Source organism: Sorex fumeus, unplaced genomic scaffold (assembly GCF_029834395.1).
Source record: "Sorex fumeus unplaced genomic scaffold, SorFum_2.1 ptg000098l, whole genome shotgun sequence".
Lineage (NCBI taxonomy): Eukaryota > Metazoa > Chordata > Mammalia > Eulipotyphla > Soricidae > Sorex > Sorex fumeus.
Window position 1 is genome coordinate 23262501 of NW_026606155.1, and position 20962 is coordinate 23283462.

At 48.2% G+C, this 20962-nt stretch overlaps 1 protein-coding gene across 4 annotated transcripts in view; it reads left to right on the forward strand.

Moving 5' to 3' along the window:
* DPF3 (double PHD fingers 3) overlaps positions 1 to 20962 on the forward strand; it is a 287861-nt gene that overhangs the window by 181799 nt on the left and 85100 nt on the right. For 3 of the 4 annotated variants that reach the window (XM_056133732.1, XM_056133735.1, XM_056133733.1), the window contains exons 6-7: positions 553 to 631; positions 939 to 980. In XM_056133732.1, coding sequence (XP_055989707.1) covers positions 553 to 631; positions 939 to 980 — 121 coding nt within the window. The remainder of the gene's footprint in view (positions 1 to 552; positions 632 to 938; positions 981 to 20962) is intronic. The other variant, XM_056133734.1, reaches the window with a different exon arrangement.

Below are 20962 nucleotides of genomic sequence, written 5' to 3' on the forward strand. Positions count from 1 at the left end.
GAGGGATACTGGGAATATTAGTGTGGAGGGATGGGTACTTGAACATTATATGACTAAAATGTAATCATGAAAGTTTGTAAGTCTGTAACTGTATCTCACAGTGATTCATTAAAATAATAATAATAATAATATAAAATAAGACCAGCACCTAGTGCAGGCTAGGGGAGGAGATAGTGCAAGTAGGGTAGAACAGAGAATTCAGGGGACACAGACAAAGCTGTCCTCAGTCTCTGTCCTTTGGTCGAGTCCTCTGCCTTTGGTCTCGGAGTGTTCCTGAACAAGTGAGTTCTCTGTGGGGTGTCCGGCTTCTGGTCTGTATTTGGGAGATCGGTGCTAGGGTCGGGAGAGTGGATTTGATGATAGAGGTCATACACCCTCCCCACGTGGGGGTTACATTCCTCTCTAGTAACCTGGGGTTGGAATTGGACCCCGGGCGGTGGGGATGAGAGCGGGAGGTGCTCAGCTCCTCCCAGAGAACGCTCTTAGGAACTGTGGTACCGCCGGCTGGCTTGCTCCTAATAACCAGCCTCCTTACCCCCTGTGTCTCCCCAGGCCCGTGGCTCTGCAGGTGGCAGGAGGAGACATGACGCGGCTTCTCAGGAAGACCATGACAAACCGTACGTCTGTGACAGTAAGTACAGTAGACGTTCCCCTCCACCCCCCACCCTGGCCTGGCCCGCCCTCCGCTGTCCTGCTCAGCCTCACCCACGGCGTCCTTTTGGGCCTGCATCTACTTGCATGATTCCTCGTGCTGCTGCCGCTGCCGCCACTGCCATCCCTCCATTTCTGCATGAGAGGGGGAAGCAAGTGGGGAGCCCCCCACCCTGGGTACCCTGCTTCTCTCTCTGGCGGTGCCCGGCGCCTCTCTGTGGCTTTCCTCCATCGCTCCTCCACTCTGTCTCCTTAAGATTCATCCTCAATTTCTTTCTCTATTTCAGACAGTTACAAACAAAAGCATAACTCAAAATCCTCCAACAAAGGTACTTGGCTTCTGTGACTTTTCATTTGTTTCCCTTTCATGTCCTCCCTCTTTCCTGTCCTGCGGAGGGCACGTTATGGATCTTTCTCTGCCGTGGACTCTGTGTACTTGAATGGCCCTCGATCCGTCTCTAGTCTTTCTGCAGCCTTCAGAAACGTCTTTTTGGATGGGTGACTGCTGGTGCTGTGGACTTTGGGGTCTGCAGATGGGGCAGGGGAGGAGCAGGAAGCAAGGCCCCCAGAAGCCTTTGGCACGTGTACAGAGTCTTTCTCATCCAGCAGAGCCCTGGTGCCAGGGTCAGCAAATTTGAGGAGAATGGAGGTTGGGGGTGGGGGGGTGGGGGGGTGGGGATGACGGGGAACAGGGTGGTCATTTGGTGATACCTTTGTCCCCATTCTTTGCTAGCCTCTTCTGATTTCAAGAAATCGCTTTGAGCCTCCTGGGGGTGATGGCCAGTTGGAGACCACTTTGCTGGCAGAACCTCAGCTCTGCGCCCCCTATCTGGATGCCATGCACAGATACCTCTTCCAGACTGAGGAGAGAGCAGGGCATGGGGTTGTAGACCTACCCCATGAGCTCTTGTTTCTAGAAGAAGTTTCCATCAGGTTCTGCTGCCTCCAAACCTAGCATGCCAGAGCCCAGGGATAATGGTGCTGGGGAGCATCCTTCAGACCAGCACTGAGCAGCCCAGTTATCAAAGATGCCCCCGGCTGCCTCAGGGACCCCAGTGCCTGCTTCCTCCTTTAAACACTTTGTTCTCTGCTAGGTGTCCTGCACTTGGCTGTCTCTCCCGTTTTCATTGGCTTCTCGGCTAGTACCCAGACACACATTTCCTGTGAAGGGGCCCTTCTTCTTCCGCACGTCCCTCTCACTTCCTGCCTTCACTCCCTTGTCTCCCACCCTTGTCTCTTGATGCATTATCTCCACCACTGGTCCTGGTGTGTGTGTGTGGGGGGATCCCCTCCCTCTTGCCTGCACCCCTCTTTCTGTGCCAAGGCCTTGCCTCCCACCCTCTCCCCCACACTCCTGCGGCTTTGTTTAGAGACTCTCCATGCCCTTTGTTCTTTCCTGTTTCCCTCCCCACAGGGTCGCTTCCTCCTCCTGTTTACCTTGTGCTACTTGGGACGCCCCATGGCAGGCCTGGTGTGGGCTGGCCCGAGGCTTGGCCTCTGGATTCTTGGCTCCATGGCCCCAGCTTCGCTCAGACTCCCTCTTCCTCCCTTGGCGGGGCAAGGTCTTCTGGAGATCACCCTTCTCTCTTCTGGCTCTCTTCGGAAATTGTGTGGCAGCTCCGTGATTAATAGGCTTTATTTTTATCTGGTGCCCTTCAGACATGTGATCCTTTGGGATAGAAGTGACCTTTAGCAAGGTCATGAGGCCCACCCCCCATTCCCGAGTGGAGCAAGGAATGCTTTTAATAATCTTGAATGTGCCTGGAGTGGAGAGGTGTCTGGTCACCTCTTTGAATGTCCCTGGGGATAGTGTTACCAGGAGCTGCCCTTTCTTCCATGGTCCCAAGTGTGCAATGAATGACTGTGATTTTCTTAATGGAAATTGAGGTTTCTCTATCCTCAAAGGCCCCCTTTGAGTTTGTGCTTCTTTTCCCAACAAGTGGGTATCATTCATTCTGTCTCCATTGGAGTCTCTCTGAGTCTCCCCTTGAATTCGGGGTTTATCCAGCCCACATCCCCTGACCTCTGTAATGCCTGTTTTAAATTCCCTTCCCCGGTTGCATTTAAACTCAGTGTTCCCTTTGGAAGTAGCACCAAGGTCAAGTGACTCAGAGGGTGACAGACACATTGCCGTGTTTACTTTACAGATGGGCTTTTAGCACAGCCCTGGTCTGCTGAGAAGACTTGGGCCACCCCCACATACCACTTCCCTTCCTTCCCACCCAGTGTCTTTCCAGAGCCCCATGTCAATGCTGCTCCAAGTTTGGGTTCTTTTCTGCTTCTCCATTTGATTCTTCCTCCTTTCACAGTCCACTGTGTTTGGCCCCTATTGGATCTCAATAAAGAAATACAAGAGTATGTGACTGCAGTATACCAAATTCAATCAAGGCAGCTGTTCAGTTTCCTTCTCCAGAGTTGTCCCTGCCATTTTTGTATTTACTACGGTTTGAGCTGCATGAACCTCATACCATCTTTCCAGTTGTCTGTGGAAATGTTAGGCCATCTCGAGCACCCCTACCTCCTCTCTACAGAGTTAAGTGGATAACTCGCACCCATTTTTCAGACGTGATGTATTTAACCCTTCCAATGTATGTTCCTAAATACGGTTATCCTCACATGTTCTCAGCCTCAGCGTTCCTTTCAAGATGGGTGGTTGAAATATTATCTAGTTACTAACATCAGGTGATAGATCGTTTTTCTGCTGCCTTTCACTCAGCCATTGAATTTATTCCATCTCAGAGAAATATTAAATCATCTGGACATAATTTATTTTCCACCAAATCCATGCAAGTATGTGGAGGAATACTTCATTTCCCAGCAAGTAACCCATCTCTATTAATTATCCTGAAAGTTGACCGAATTTAGGATTGAAGTTCTTTTCCTTCTCTTGCAATCTCTTGCTGAAAGAGGTACTCATTGCCCACTGCATGTGATTTTGTGGAAAAGCCTGTCAGGGTTGGTCAAAGTGTGGAACTGGGTCACCCGCATAAAGACAACCCAGTAGCTGTTATTTAAATGCAGATTTCCAGGCTTCTTGCATCTGAATCACTGGAGGACAGGCCCAGGAACCTGTGTTTTGAAAAGCTCCTTAGGGGATAGCAGGAACACTGCCTTTTGAGCATGACTAGTCTACTTCATTCAGATGCAAAGGCCTCTGGCCTCTGACTTCTCAGCCCTTTTATTGTTCACTCTTTTACTTGAATCTGGAAACTCCAGTCTCCAGGAATCCTGTGGACTGTCACTGGTCTATATCTCTGTTTTATGTGATTTCTTTAGAATCTTTTCAATTTTTGACGTAAATCTCAGCAGTCTAATATTGAACTCAGCAATCCTGCACTTGACTTTAATTTACTTAATAGCATCAAATCCTAATAGTATCATCAGTCCCATTTTATAGGTGGGATGAAAAGTGAGGCTAGACAAATGGAAGAAATCCTTAGGTTTGGGCCACTGGGAGTTTAAACAATCCTCATCAAGATATCGCCTCTTCTCATCCTAACTGCTGCCAACCGGGGAATTTCTTTGTGTGTTATTGGGGTAGACTCCTGATGGGAAACACACCTTTCTATTCTCTATGTCCAAAGAGCATTGCAGCAAAGAAGGTGGTGGTGGTGCGGGGGTGATCACTAGGAGAAGGAGAGCCTTCTGTATCTAGGCATTAGCCAGCTGGGAGGCTAAAAAAGTGCTCTTTTCCCCCTTTTGCTGGGTCTAAGTAATAGTTTGTGTAGGTTTTTTCTCATTTTTTCTTTTAAAAATTGTTGAAATTAATTTAATTCTCTTGGTTTTGGGTTTTAGGTCATAGTCAACAATGCTCAGGAATTACTTGTCTATCTGCACTCAGGAATCACTTCTGACATTGCTCAAGAGACCCTATGGGGTACTGGGGATCAAATCTGGATTGACCCTGTGCAAGACAAATGCTCGAGCCACTGTACTATTGCTCCAGGCCTAAAAAATAATTTAAATGAATGATTAGTGGAAAGAAGACTTCACATACAGCCCTCCCTCAAGAGTGTTTAAAATCTCCAGTCCATATTGTTGTCGAGGGGTACAGTGTTGTAAGCAGCGCTCTGGTGCTGGTTTGTCATGCTTGATGGAAGCTTTCTGCCGGTTGGTTAGCAATTTCCTATCTCTCTCTCTCCCAGTCCTTGGCAACACCATTCCACTCTTGGATGCTATCCATTCGACCATCATAGAGACCTCATCTAGGGGAAATCATGCAGTATTTGCCTTTCTGTCATGGGGATCATTCCACTTAGCATAATGGCCTCAGGGTTCATCCGTGTGGCTGTACATCAAGGAATGGAGGAATGGGATTCCACTGTATGTATATATCCTGTTCTTTTACCTTTCATCTCTAGCTGGATCTTTAGGTTATTCGCTCTCCGTAGCTGTGGAGAATAGTGCATCAATAAACATAGGGGTGCATATATCTCATTGAAACCCTGATTGCAATTCTTTTGGATAAATACTCAAGATTCACTGGGATTACTGAATTATTATGGTTATTCTAGTTTGTCTTGTTTAAGGAACCAGCAGGCTGTTTTCAGTGCTGCTACCTTTTTTTGTATTCCCACTCCCAGTGTCTGAGGGGTCCCAGACTCACACATCCTCACTTTCATCTGTCTTTGGTTCCTACATCTTTCTAACCACGGGGCCAACTCCTACTTGCGCCATTCACACTTCTCAGAGTGTAGTGCTAAGCATTTCTCATCTGCTGTTTCTGCACATCTCGGCACTTAACTTGGAGAGCAGGAACAGCTGACCCTGGTCAGAAAGAAACTGAGGCTCAAGAGGTGAAGGGACTTACCTGTCCAAGGTTCAAACGTAGCTGGTTAATGCCAAAGCTGGGATAGGATCCTGGTTTCTTCAACCCAGAGCTGACCCAGCCCAGGACATCACCATGCAAATTGTAGGTTTAAACATGCCTCCTATTCTAGGGCTTGCTTTTTTGAGAGTCGAAGGGAGGAAAAAAGAAACTGTTCTTTAAAAAGGAATAAATGAGGAGCCAGGGAGTAGCTCAAAGGGCTGGAGTACATACCTGGCATGAGTAACATTGTGTGCTTGATCCTGGGCACCCATATGCCACCCCCCAGCATTACCAAGTGTGTCTCTGATGGCCCCCCAGCTCATAAGGGCCTGGCTGGCACATCTGAGGGCCTGAGTACTGAACCATCTAATGGTTCAATACTTGGTTGACCAAGTATTTCCAGGAGTGGCCCCCATACCCCACTGAGCACTGCTTGGGAGCCCTTCCCAGGAATAAATAAATGGGTGTGTGCCCCCTTTTATGCAAGCTGAAGGTCTGCCCCCTTTGGACAGAGTGGCTGGCTAGAGACAGATACATGGGGTGGATTCTGTAATTAGAGCTTTTAAAATTTAAATGTATTAAAATTGCTTCCCCCTTGCCTCCCCCAAAGTAGGTTATTATTTGGGTGGATCAATGACAAAAGGGGACTAGCCATGACTGCAGGCCTGCTAGGAGCAAGACTCACCTCTGAGCCCAATGGTGTCCTCACCTCTGGAGAGGTGCTGTCCACTAAGTGCCTGTGTCCATCAGAAGTGGCTTCCCCTCCCCACTCACCCCACAGATGTGCATTAGGAATTGTGTGGTTTGTGACTCAACATGTGGCCCCTCACTCTCCCGTCCCTATAGAAAGTCATGGTGGGGTGACTGTCTCCTTGGGCTACATTAGACTTAGGCTTTGGGGGTCCCTCTAAAATGTCTCAGTGTTGGCAAACTGCAAGGAGAAGGGTAAAAAAGGCAAAACCCCAAGGGTTGAGGCCCAAGGCTGTTCCTGGTATTCGTTTCCTCAGTCAAAATGTGAGGAGACATGAGACTCAGACCCCTTTCCCTGACTGGACTCCTTCCTTCACTGGGGGCCCCTTTCCTTCCCGACTGAAACTGATCAATGAGATGCTTTTCCCCAGAGACACGTGTGGTGAACTGTGGGTATTTATGGAAACGCTACCCCATGGGGGTGGTAGGATCCATGCGTGGGGTTACACACAGCCTACACCCAGTCAGGCCCAGAAAATCTGCTTGACTTCAACCTCCTTAAAATCACTCTGGCATTTCCCAAACCTGAGTGCACAAAGACAAGCAGATGAAAATTGCAGTTTTATTTAAATCTTGTTTTGTTTTTGAGAGCAGGAGAGCCCCACACTGTTTGAAGCTCACGTGCTGCAGTTTTGAGCTATGGTGGAGAAGCCAAGCTGGTGGGCTTCAGGCGGGCTGCCCAGTCCCTGCAGGCAAGCCAGGCCCAGCCTTCTGGCTATTATCTTGCAGGTCCATGGGGTGGGGTAAGCTCTAGTCCCCAGAAAGGAGGGTTTATTACTCCTCTGGTTGAATCTTTGTCCCTGGAAGAGTAAGTGTGTGACTTAGAACAAAGCTGGTCTGTTGAAATATTTCAATATCATCATATTTTGATGATACATAGGTGATACATAGGTGGCTGGGAATCCAAGCAGGGCTAGGGAGAAGCCCAAGTTTCTCTCTGAGACCCTCACACTGCATTTCTTTTATTTCTTGGCTTCTTATATTTACCCTGTCCCTCTAGCATTTTCTAGAATCTTTCCATTACTAGGTTTGCATTTTCTGCTTGTTGGGTCACACGCGGCAATACACAGGAGTTACTCCTGGCTCTGCACTCAGGAATTACTCCTGGTGGTGCATCAGGGGACCATATGGGATACTGGGTATTGAACCCGGGTTGGCCGTATACAAGGCAAACGCCCTACCTGCTATACTATCACTCCAGCCTTCTAGGCTTGCATTTTTTGGACTATAACCCACATCCTTGAATTATTTTCTCATTCACTGGGAACCTTGTTCTCAGATGGCTATCACCTGATGCGGACATTTTTGGCAAAGGATTCTTATTAAGATGTGGATGACCCAACATGGGTAGTGATGAGCATTTGTAGATATTTTTGTTTAAGTGAAATCGGAAATGACAGATCTACAGAATAGGAAACTAAGATCACCCATCATCCTTCTTGGAGATAACTTCCATTTTGCTTGGTTTTAGATTATTCTAGGATTCTCTACCTCAATACATGTGGACATGAATACATGCATGTGTATATCCACCCACTCACAAACACCCCCTTGCCCTTTGCCAATCATACAATTGATGCATGATACACATCTTTATGATGTCCTTCTCCCTGAGATGAGAAATATCTACCATATTACTAAAGGCACTTAATAATCCCTTTTAGAGCTACATGGTGTTCTTTTATAAGCACATACCCCACCTGACCCAATATTTTTTCTTCTATATTTATACCATTTAGAATGTTCATCTTTAAAAACAAGACTGCAGTTCTATCTTAGCACTATGCTATTATTTCCTAGAAGCAGCATAGTGAGGTCAGAAGGCCAGGTGCCAGGACTTTGGTTGGGCTTATTTCAGGTTATGTTGGATATGGGAAAGTGGGCAACCAGGTCAGTACCACCAGAATTAGAGTGATCTGGGGGGAAGAGGATGAGGTATACTTTGGAAGGAGCAGGCCCAGGCCAGATTGTGGCTCCATGATTAGTTGTCTGGGGTTTTGCGAAAGTTGTGTTGTTGCTGGAGTCTCCATGTCCTGAGGGGGCTGTGGGGATGTGGTGGGAGGTGACAGGTGAGAGTCTGCATGTAGAATGTACCTGATGCATGCTTCTTCCACCCAGCCTTCTCCTGGATTCTCCTGTCTCCAGTGTAGTTGGAAAGATAAGGCAGATCTCTGGAAGAGATAAAACAACTGTAGGTATGAGCTCGTGTGTGTACACATGCGTGTATCTATGTACATAAAGGGCCCTGCAGGTCCTCAGTGAGCCAGTATTAAGTGTCCAGGGATAGTGGGATGAGTATGGCAATGATAGAAATGGTGAAAGTTTGTTGATTTATAGTTTTTGTATTATAGGACTGGAATGTTTGATAGGACTCAGCTATATTCCTTTGTGAATACTTGTCAAAGTACCATGAACTAGATGGTAGGATTATACTAAAGAGAAAGGGGTTGATGTATACTCTCCTGAGGTCACACTGTAAGTGACTGAGCCAGGATTTGGTCTCTCTTTATGCCCAATCTTCCAACTCACTTCTCATTTCCCTCCCCACCCCAAACACACATCTTTCTGGGATCTTACCTAGCATAGAGTTCTGTGATCTTCCTTACCTGACATAGATTTCTGGGATTCCCCTCACGTGATATAGATTTATGGGATATGCATCTCTTGGTATAGATTTCTGGGATCTGCCTTACCTGTCCTGGATTTCTGGGGTCTGTCTATCCTGGGGTAAAAGGTTGGATGCAGTTGGCAGACTCCCTTGCACTGAAGCCTCTGAGGATAAGGATCTGGTCCCTTCAACTTGCATTCCAGCTCCAGCCCCGTGGTTGCTCCCAAAATATTGCTGAAAGTGGTGTGCATATACCTGGACAAAAGAATGACCAGCTTGGCCAAAGCAGAGCATTGGGGTCAGAAGCTGGGTGGCAGGGGTAGTGGACACAGTTAGAGAAGGATTTGTGGGGAACACTAGGCCATGCTGTAGGGATTGGCTTGTACAGATGATGGGGAATCATGATGAGCCCAGAGATATCTCTGGGAGTGTTCATCCACAGCCTCTCTGTCTAAGGGAGAGAGCTTGATGGCTGCCAGGAGAAAACAGGAAGTCTAGAAGGTGGTGGCTGAGAGAGCATGGGCAGGCCAGGAAGAGTGATGAAGGAAAAATGCACAGACCCTTGATAGGCACAGACAGGATGTGGAATATGAGAGGGAGGGAGGGAGGTGGCAATGATGACCCTGGAGAGAGCGGGTAGGAGAGAAAGTGGGAGAATCTGGTTATGCTACCCCACAAGTACAAAGAGGCGGGGACTTGTGGGATGGATGAACCTTTGCCCTGTAAGTTTGTGCAAATGGCAGGGGATCCAGGTAGAAATATGTAGCAGAGGCTAATGGACCTTCATCACCACAAATTTCATGGGTAACTTAGACAGATGGAGGAAGATGAGGGTGTAGCTCTGGTGAAGATCCACGAGATACTCTGGAGACACACATGTGCACATGCTCACCTCTGAGTCACATTTATGCCAGTTTCCATGGTACTTAAGACATGGCCATGCTTTGATAATGGCTCTGACATATTATCTTTCTCTGTTTATCTTCAGTGAACTTACTGCCCATGCAAAAGTAAGCTGTTAGTAATTATTTCTCCTTTAATTCAAGTCGAGGGTTAAGGTATTCTTATTAGACACCCATGTTGGGCTCCCAGAACATATTTTGTGCAGGCTCCTGGAGGTCCCAGGACCAGGGAGAGCATCTGATCAAATTCAACCAATGACCGAAACATGTGCATGTTGGCAGAATACAGTTGTATGCCAGGGATGTGCTCAGCACTTTTTCAAGTATGAGCGCATCCAGTTCTCACTGTCTCTGTGTGAAGCTCAAATAGTTTTCATGGGCCAGGAAACAGAGGGCTGGAGAGGTGATGGAACCTGCCCAACACCCCTGAGCCAATGAGCCAGCCCCAGACGACTTCCCCAGAATTCTGTTCCCTTATTCCCCAGTAGGGAGGGGAAGAGTCCCATGACACATGTCTTACTCTGTGGAGGGAATTTAGGAATTCCTGAGTTTCTCTGATGTCGTTCCCGGTCAGTTTAGAGAGTGTTAGGAAATGAAAGATTTGCTGTGCATCTTGGTTTCTCCTGTTTTCAAGTTCTCTTTTGCATTGAGCACATTCCTACAATAAGCAGGATGCCCTCCTTCTCTAAACACCTGGGTCTTGGCATTTGTTCGGTTGTGGCTCTGAGCTCATCCCTGATACAGGTCAGTGCCAGGCCTTGAGGTGCCTTCACACCCTCCCCTACTCCTACTGCAGATCTCTCTTTTTATCCAGAGGAATTCTATTCATAGCAGTAATCAGTGGGGCCAGAGGCTCAGTCTGGGGGTCACTCACATGCGGTAGACCCTGCATCAAATCCTTAATAGGGCCTCCCAAGTCCTGCTGGGGTCACTCCAGAGCACAAAGGCAGCAATGGCCCCTGGGCACGTCCAGGTGTGGCCTCCCAACCCACACCCCAAAATGAACCACAAAAAACTCCAGAACCAGCACCACTGGCAAGGATCAAGGGTGGCCTGAAAGGAGAATTGGTGACAGGGACACCTGGCTGAGACTAGGTGGGGAGCAGGCGGGGGTTAGGCAGACCCCAGGAAGATTTGATGATAGAAATTCTCTTATAATTGAGGAAATACTTGCTTTAGAAGACACAGGAGCCTAGGAAGATTGCAGAGAAAACAGTGTCTTGTTTTGTTTGGGGACCTCCCAGGAAGTGCTCAGGGTGTCCAGAGGCCTCTCCTGATGCTACTCATCAATCCAGCTCTAGAGTTCAGTGCTCAGGCCTGGCAGTAGGATACTTCTCAGGTCCAGCAGTGCTGAGAGTCACTAAGACCACCCTGGCTGTACTTGGGATGCCACAATATACAGTCAGCACTTCACACATGTAAGGCATGTATTCTAGCCCCCCACATCCCTTTGGCTCTCTCCCTGCCCCTGAGAACAGATCTTGAAGGCTAGGATGGAGGGACTTTGAGGCCATTTGAACCTGACTCCTTACTTGACAGATGGAGAAGCAGAAAGAGAAAGTATGGTATCTGCAGGGGATGCACCTGGTGGATTTGCATCACAGCCAGGGCAGCAGCATCCCACGACTCCAATGTCCCCCATACTGCTGGCCTCTTCACGCAGAGAGGTGTGTGTGTGTGAATGTAGGGTAGAAAGGGGGCACTTCTGGGTAAGGACTTGCCCAAGGGGTGCTTCTTGCTTATGGCAGGACCAGAATGCCTAGAAGCTTCCTTTGTCTGCTGAGCTCACAGAGTACCATGGACCCTTGAGAAAAGTCTTTGCATTCCTCAGAGTGGGGGCTAATGTTCCACCCCGAGGGCACACAGCCGGGCTGACTGCTCCTTGAAGATCCCCCGACTGAGTCCTGAGCCAAGTTAATGTGCGTTTTTCCTTACTCTGGACTTCTCACCAAGAGTCAGTTGTGAGTGATCTTCCATCCGGCAGAGGGTTCTGCAGGAAGAAGATGAGGGGTTGTTGAGGAGGCCTTGGGAGTCCCAAGCTTCTTTGAACCATTCGTAGACTCGGTAAATTGGGGCTCTGGCAGGTAGGACTTGGCTCCACTTGCAGGCCCAATGGTGGGGCACGACGACGGGATGATATGGAGGTGTAGGCAGGACAAACCAGCAGTGGAGGAGCAGGAGAAGCCTGGGAGAGAGGGGGCTCACTCTGTGCCTGCCTAGAGCCCTGTAGGGATAGACCCGACCCCTCCTTCCTGCTCCTCACCCTTCACTCCCCTGCTGGTGCTTCCTGTTGGCTCAGTTCTGGGGACACCGAGAACAGAGTTCAGCCTTAGGCCCCAGGACAGGTCGGATGGAGAAAATCAAGGGCATCTTGCAGTCAGCCAGAGCAGAGTTCAAATCCTGCCTCCTGCCTCTACAGACCTGGGCTTCAGCTTTTTTTCTAACTCATTCTTATCTGTAAAATGGGATGAATGAGCCGGTGTGCTATTCAGCATAGAGTCATCTACCTGTGCGGGGGGGGCCTGCTGGGGACACTTGACAGCCCAGAACTGGATGCTCCAGAGGGCAGAAGCTGCCTGTTCCTCCTCGCTCTATACCTGGCGCCACAGGACAGAGCTGGGAATGAGATGCGCCCAGGTGGCTCCCAAGGCCCTGCTTTGTCTTTTGGACACTCATCCCGTAATTGCTTTCCGTCCCCGCTCTCAGTCTCTTGGAAACCACTGGCTCAGATACCCACTGCGTGCTCCAAGTTGGGCTGATGAAAATGTGCCAGAGTCATTAAGTTATCAGTGGGGAAGGCGGCCGCTTCCCCGGCAGGAAGGATTCTGCGTCTGCTGCAGCCGGCTTTGTTCCCACAAACTGCCCTGGGGTCCTCCCACCTCCTCCTCATCCCCCTGCTTCTTCCCCCCACTGTTCTCCACCAACCTCCCCCCTCTTCACCTCTCCACCGCCACCCTCAGATGAGGCAGTGGAGCCGGGCTGGGGTGGGTGGGGGGTGCAGTCAATATTTCGATTCCGGGCAGCACTGAAGGCATTTCCAACTCCTGCCAGGAGCTCTTGCCTGGAGGACCGGGCTCCGGCATGGGCAGTGGGCAAGCAGGATTTCTGCAGCTTGACAGATGGACCCGCCCCGGGGGAAGGCAAGAGTTCTGCACCATCCCAACATCCCCTGCCATGCGAGCCGTGCCAGGCGCGTGGCATCCAGGTGCCACTGGCCAAGGTGAAAAGAGGGAGCTGGGGTGCTGTGCACAGGCAAGTCTGGCTGCTCCCCCGGGGTGCCGGCTGCCAGGTGCCTGCCGCCAGGAGCTTGCATACAGGGCGGAGATGGGGCCGGGCAGAGAGGGGCACAGCCGTCTCTGAATGCTTCAGCAGTCTCGGGGCGCCGTCTGATTCTGCACGACAGATCATTGCAGAGTGAGATTGCTGACATGATAAAAGGAGAGCAGATGGCTCTAATACTTGATTTTCAGAATCTGTCTTTCCCTGCACCCTCTTTTTCTTGTAACTCCATCGCCCCAGACTTTAGAGGAGAGCTGACTAGACCCCTCCACCACCCCCACTCTTTTGAGCTTTATTCCCCGAGTTCTGGGATGGCGGGGGGCGGGTGGGGGGGGAAGCCATAGCTGTGATGAGGAGCGAGACTGGCTCTGAGCTAGGCTTGGAGTGTCCTCCTGTGTTTTCCTCCCAAATGCTGAGGCTGATGTGTTGGGATTTTTATTCCTGTTCTCCAGAGAAGAGACAAAGCACAGAGAGGTCCAGCGACTTACCCATGATCACACAGCCACAGCGATGCAAATTTGAGAGCACGTAGAGCACGTAGTCCATTGCCCTCCCTCCCTTGCTTGTGACCCTACCTCTCTGAGGGCCAGGGCAGTGGGTAGCACTGGAATGGCTGCTGCTGTGTGGCTCACTGCTCTGGCCAGGTCTCCATGGGAACCTCTGGGCAGGGGGGAACCTAACTTTACCAAGGCAGCTTTTACAAGCCCAGGTTGGCTGTTGGGAAAACCCGCAGCCCAGATCCCTGCCCCAGCACTGGTAGGTTTGTAGGACCCACTACAGAATCCACAGGGCTTGTTGCAAAACAGCACTGAGGGGCCCTTTGTTGAATGAGTTATAAAGAATTCGACTGGGGGCAGGGAGATAGTACAGTGGACAGGGCAGTTGCTTTGCACATGGCCCATCTTGGTATGATCCCTGGTAACCCATATGGTAGTCTGAATCTGCTAGGAATGATCCCTGAGCACAGAGCCAGGAGTAAACCCTAAGAACACCAGGTATGGTCTGTAAACAAAATTTATAAAAGGGGGGGGAGGGAATTTCAGCAAAGAGCTGGGGACCAGGTTCAATCCCTAGCCCCACATGGTCCCTGGATCACTGAAGGGATGTGCCGGATGGTGCCAACACTAGCATTCAGATGATGGCCGGATTGACCGAGAATCACTAGTCTGACCCCATGAGCATTGTTTGGCTGACACTCTCCCCTCAAAAGAAAAAGAAGAGGGAGAATGCCAAGGTGATGATGACCAAGTATGAAACCTGGTGTGGGCTTTTGCGGGCAGGAATCCTCTCTGGGTGCAGGCTGCTCGTCCGTGGAGATGACCCCCAAGTGTTCAGACTGGCAGAACTGGATCCTAAATACAGAAGGTGAACCAGGATGACAGTTTCCTTCTCTTCCCAGCTGGCTAGAGCAGGATCTCCAAGTCATTGCTTTCCATCTAAATGCGGCTGTCTGATCAGATGCATTCCAGCCAAAATAAATCTCAACTATCTCCTATTCCTTGGATGAAGTCATTCGAAGGACCGGGACTTGGGTCACAAGCTCTGTTTGGGGGTCAGGCTTCTGGCTCCATTATCTTCGATCCCTCTCTCCGCTGCCTCTCTGACTCCCCTCCCTCCTGTCTCCTTCCCTTTGACCTAAAAGGCTTTTCCAAGGGCTGTGCTGCTGAGGACCCGGCTCGCCCCAGCCCATCTGCCCTCATCCCTGCTCCTTTCTCCTGCTCCGGCTGTGCTGCATGGCCCCTGTACCACAGCCTCTTTCCAGGAGCTCCTGGAAGGTCCCTGCAGGCTATTCTGCCTTCCACAAATCACAGGTTTTCTTCCCATGAAGCTGACCTAATTGCCAAAACCAGGGCTCTCTCCCCAGCCCCTGCCACCCCCTGGTTCTCCCTTTGAGGATGCCTGAGGTGACACAGCTTCACAATGGGAAGGGGGCTTGCTGAGAGTGACTGTGTCCGAATCATTGTGACAGGCCTGGTATGTGCTACCCACCTCCAGCTATGAGAAGTGGTGGTCTCATGACCCTAGTTCCCCCAAATTCTCCTCCTTTGTTTTATGTTACTTACTCTGCTCTCCTTCCTTCCTTCCTTCCTTCCTTCCTTCCTTCCTTCCTTCCTTCCTTCCTTCCTTTTTCCCTCACTCCCTCCCTCCTTCCCTCACTCCCTCCCTCTTTCCTTCCCTCCCTCCCTCCCCCTTCCTTCCTTCCTTCCTTCCTTCCTTCCTTCCTTCCTTCCTTCCTTCCTTCCTCCCTCCCTCCCTCTCTCCCTCCCTCCCTCCTTCCCTCCCTCCCTCCCTCTCTTCCCTCGCCACACTCAATAGAGATTAGGGGCTACTTGTAGCTCTATATTTAGGGGTCACTCCTGGCAGTGTTGAAAACATCAACAGGTGCTGGGACCAGACCCAGGCACCCCATATATAAAGCCTGTGTCAGCTCTTTGAGTTCTCTCCCTGGCCCCAGTATAATCTTAGAGTTTTTTGCTTGTGACCAGACTCTTTTTTTTTTTTTGCTTTTTGGGTCATACTTGGAGATGTACAGGGGTTACTCCTGGCTCTCCACTCAGGAATTACTCCTGGTGGTGCTCAGGGGACCATATGGGATGCTGGGAATCGAACCCAGGTCAACCGCATGCAAGGCAAACGCCCTACCCGCTGTGCTATTGCCCCAGCCACCAATGTGACCAGACTCTTAAGAGACAGGTATGTCATGAGTTCCAGCCCAGCACTACCTTCATCCTCTCTTGCCACTGTCTCTCCTGGCTCTTTGTTTTGGATCCCTAACTCCATTGTCATATCCTGTCTCCTCCTGAACTCCACGTGTGGCAGCCAATCCTAGCCTGAACTCATCTTCTTTCTTCCTAAGTTCTGGGGGTTCCTTCTTCTGGGGACTTCTGCTGTCCCTTTAGCTGATTACGCAGTTAGGGAGTTACCAGTCAGGACCCTAACTGGACACACACACACACACACACACACACACACACACACACACACTGGGCTTCCACAGCTGGGGACGGGGGGTAGGAGCTGCCTATCGAGATCCCATCAGTCCTCGGAAGGTAATAACCCGGGGTCCTGATTGTAATTGGAGGCTATGCTGGGAAAGGGTATGCTGGGCATTGCAATCTGCAGGACAATGAAGCGTTCCACAGGCACACTGGGGCTTGGGGGACATTTGAGACAAGAGGAGGCTTGCGGGAGCAGAGAGAAACATTTTAAAGAAAATGAGGCTACAGAGTGCCTTGCGGAGTAGGAATCGGGATGGTGGGGTTGGAGGGGCCTGCGGAGGTGGCAGGGCTTGGGGGATGCTGGGCAGGGAGGGCTGTGCTGGTCCTTCTGTTTTGGTTCTTTAGTCCTATTCCCAGCTGAAGTCCCCATGGTTTGTACCCAGAGAAGAGCTATCACCGCCACTTTGCATCCATCTCCTACATCTTGAACTTAGGTGGTAGTGCTAATTACTCTATCTGCAAAAGCCTGTTCTGGTTACACAGTCCTGCCCTGGTTCCTCATTGTCAGGATAAAGCCCTGCCCAACTTCCTCTTGTGTTAGCCGCTCTCAAGCTTGCCCTGTCTCCCTCACTCGGCGGCATTATCTGTAACTCCCCTGAAAGTGCTGGGTGGAACATAGTTTGGTGTGTCACTACTCCTGTCTCCCTCCTCTCCTGCATCTTGTTCTGCTGCTCCAGGAACCCCACTGGCCAGGCTCATTCACTTGGCTGCATTTGCCCCACCGTCTTCTGTCCACCCTGCCTTCTGCTAAACTGTTGGAGGTTTAGTAGGCTGGGAAGGGTCCTCCTGGGGTTACAGGTCTAGGCACATGCTAGTGCATGATGTTTTCCTGAAGGAAGCGAACTGATAGAAGCAAGTGGTGGTCATAAAGGCCCATCCAGAGTGCTCTCTGTGTTGGGTCTGCTGGTGAGAGCTCTCTGGCTTCCAGGATTCCATGTGCTTCCTGGCTACACTCAGGCCTCAGGCTATTCCTCCCTGCTGACCACTCACCAAATAACTAGGGGCATCTGAGGTCTGTCTGAATCTAGTATTTCTTCCAGCACAGTGGTTCTCAAAGTGTAGCATGCAGCAGAATCAACCCAGGCCACTGGGCCTGCCCCCAGAACCCCTGATTCCATTTGGGGTAGCGTCCCCCAAATTTGCTTCTCCAGCAGTTCCTCAAGTGATGCTTCTGGTGCTGGTCTTGGCATGACTTTTGAGAGTCTTGTCTAGAGAAAGGGTTTGCTAAAAATGAATGACTCCAGTGGGAAGGAGTCACAGGAAGTGTTTTGCTTGTTGTTTGGTTTGATTGTTTTTTGTTTTGTTTTTTGTATTTTTGCTTTTGGGTCATAGCTGGCGATGCACAGGGGTTACTTCTGGCTATGCACTCAAGAATTACTCCTGGTGGTTCTCAGGGGACCATATGGGATGCTGGGAATCGAATCTGGGTCGGAAGCGGGCAAGGCAAATGCCCTACCTCCTGTGCTATTGCTCCAGCCCCGGTTTGATTGGTTTTATGGACTATTGATATGAGGTTAACACGAATAGTGGATCAGCTTCTACATGCTGACCCTCCTCCATCTCCTGGCTTTCCCATAAAATGTTTCTGAGTTCACTCCCCAGCTGTTTTGTGAATATATTTTGAAGGTGTATTGTATGCCTGGTAACATATAAAGTGGGGTTGTTAATAAGAGAGAGAATGTTTATGAAACTCATTCAGAGAAGTTGCTCTCTTACCGCTAGTACGTGTGAACTACTATGTGTGAACATTGTGATAATTCAGGGAGTCATAAGAAGAAATGCCTACTTGAATGAGCAGTGAGTTCCCTATCAGTGGACTTGTCCAATATAGGCTGCTACAATAGTAATGGGAATAAAACAATTGTACAATTAGGTCAAATGCCGATTAAGATCCTATAAACTTTATGATTAAGGCAGACAATGGGTGGTAATTGACAGAAAATGACACCAATGAAATGCAGCGTTTAGGGGTAAACTGGCAAAGGAAGATAAGGTTGTAAGTAGGATCAATCTGCTTTGTTTTGGTTTGTATTTTGGTTGGAGGAATACATGGAAATATTTGGTGTCGCTCCCCACAAGTTCTGAGAATTGAATCTGGGGCTCTAACTTGTAGAAATTCTGCTGCCGTCCTTTCAGCAATCTCCCAGCCCCACAGTATTATTATTATTATTTTGTAAATAATATTTATTCACCACCAACAGTATGCTTGATCACAATGAATTTATACCCAGTGACCCCGTGTTTATTGACCTTAGGTAATTTAAGAGGTTAAATAGGGAAAACCACAGGCATAGTATAGGTGCAGAAGTCTCTGTAGGTCCACAGAGCCAATATATATCTATATCTATCTATCTATCTATCTATCTATCTATCTATCTATCCAATATATATAGATAGATATGTATATAGTGTCATTTTATTTTCAGTTTTGTAATGAGAGAGAAAGGGAGAGAGGAGGAGGAGGAAGGAGAGAGGGAGAGGGAGAGAGAAATGGAGAGCATAAGTGAGTAGGAAATGACTTGAATTTATAGTCAGTTGGTAGATTGTCAACAGGAATTTCAGATTCAAGAAAGCCCAACTGATGGCCTGTTTCTATAGTTTGAGGTCAGGAGTCAAACTTAAGCTGATGCCCTTCTTAATACCGTATGCTAATAAGTTATTATAACTTATTGAGCATCCATTATGTACTGAGTACTGAATGAGATGCTTTACTCTGGCTATTTATAGCCTAATAATAATAATTCTCAAAATACATGGAGAGAACTTGTGTTTTGCTTAGTACATTCAGCAAAATCCCTCAGTGTGTTTTCATAAGTTAATGTGACCCATAAAATTGAAATGTGATAAAAGATAGTCCAAAATGATAAATCTGCCTTAAGTCCGAATATAGACAACATGCAATATTAGCAAACAGAATATGGCAGTGTATCAAATGGATAATACACTCTCACCAAATAGAGTGCTTCTAAAAATGCAGGAATGGTTCAATAATAGGCAACATTAAGAAATCAACATAATTCACCATATCAGCAAACTGAAGGAGAGTCACATATTTGTTGATACTGAAAGGGTGACCCATAAAATTCTCCCATAATAAAATTTAAAAACAAGGATTAGAGAAACAACTCAAATTTGATAGAGTAAAAATGAGACTCATATTTCATTCAAAGCAGAAAAACATGAAATCCATCTTCATTAAAACAGGAATAGCCTCTTTTAAAATATTGTCTCTGTGGTTCTTCTAAATGAATTAAACTGAGAAGACAAAAAATAGTTTGAGCAAATGTGAGTTGAAGAGATGACTTGACCAGTTTTTGCCTGTGATGATACAGAGCATTCCCATCACTGTGATTTTCTGTGCTTTCACTTACCAGTCAACCACAGGGCAAGACTATAAGATATTTTAAGATAAAGATCACATTCACCTTTCATTACAATATGTTATGGTGATTGTTCTATTTTTTAAAAAATGTTTCATTTAGAACTTTATTTATTTATTGAATCACTGTGAGAAATAGTTGCAAAGTTGTTCATGATTAAGTTTCAGTCATGCAATGTTTCAACACTGGTCCCTTCACCAGCATATGTTTCCCACCCCCAATGTCCCTAGTTTCCCTCCTTGTTATTCCCTGCTTCTCTAGGGCAGACATTATTTTCCTTTCTCTCTTTTTCATTCTCATTCTCTCTCTTTCATTTTGGGCATTATAGTTTGCAATGATTGTTCTATTTTATTATTGTTGTGAATCTCTTGCAGCATCTAATTTGTAAATGAAATGAGCTTATATATGTTGGGAAAATAAGGTGTCTGTAGCACTATCCACAGATTCCTCTGTGGTCTTGGGACGCACTCCCTCTGGCTAAGGGAAGACTGTGGTAACACCTTGAGAATCTAAAGACAATAGAGCGAAAAAGAATCTCTACTAGAAATAGTAAGAAATTGGCTAAGGAGACTTTCACCTCACCTAGCCAAGTCAACTTTGCCTCTGGGGTTGGGGCTGGGTCTGAGAGACAGTTGTGCTCTTTCGTGCCACCCCCCCAGCCCCCCACCCCACACTTTATTTAAACACCATGATTTACAAAGTTGCCCTGATGCATTTACTATAGGCATTCAATATTCCAACACCAATATCATCTACCCTCCAACATTGTCCCCATTTATCCAACCACCCCTCAAACCTGCCTCCATAGCAGCCCCCAGATAATTGATTTTATATTGCTGTTACCACTAAATGGCTAATGGAATGATTGGAAAAAGAAATAAGACTTCAGTAAAAGAAAATTTGTGAAAATTGTTATATCTCACCCCAGGGACATTAAGTCTTATCTGAGGTTTTACTAAAGCTGTTGTTGCTAGTTGAGCCTTCTGTGTTACTGTTTTTGTTAGTTGAGCTCAGTTGGCTTGTACGTTACATTCCCATCCAATCTGGTGTGCTCCTACTGGGATGTTAGTGTTGCAGAATTTGGAGATATTGCTCCAGAAAATCCAGAATATTTAACTGGGCAGTAAGCTTACATTGCAGCAGTGGTGGAATGTGGGTATGGCTGCTAGGGCTTTAGGAAGTATGGTGAGGTGTGGGAAGGTAACCCATCCCAACTCTGAGAAGGCCTGGAGTTTAAACACACACACACACACACACACACACACACACACACACACACACCAGAAAACAACCCCAGTATACCTGAAAATTTCGGTAGTTTGACATTTCTGTGGAGCTGTCCTGAGATGGTCGAGTATAGCCAGAGGCATGGCGGCAGCTGTTGGGATGCAAGTGTGACTACCAGGGCTTCCATAGGGCAGGAATTTGACCCATTCACATTCCTGAGATCTCCCCAAAGGTCTCAGCTGGGGACCAGTGTATCCAAGAAAATTTTGCAGCTAGTTGATCTCTTTTGAGATTTAATTGTGAGAGACAGTTGTGTGCTCTTTCCATGTGTGAATAGTCTGTGCCCCCTGATCCAG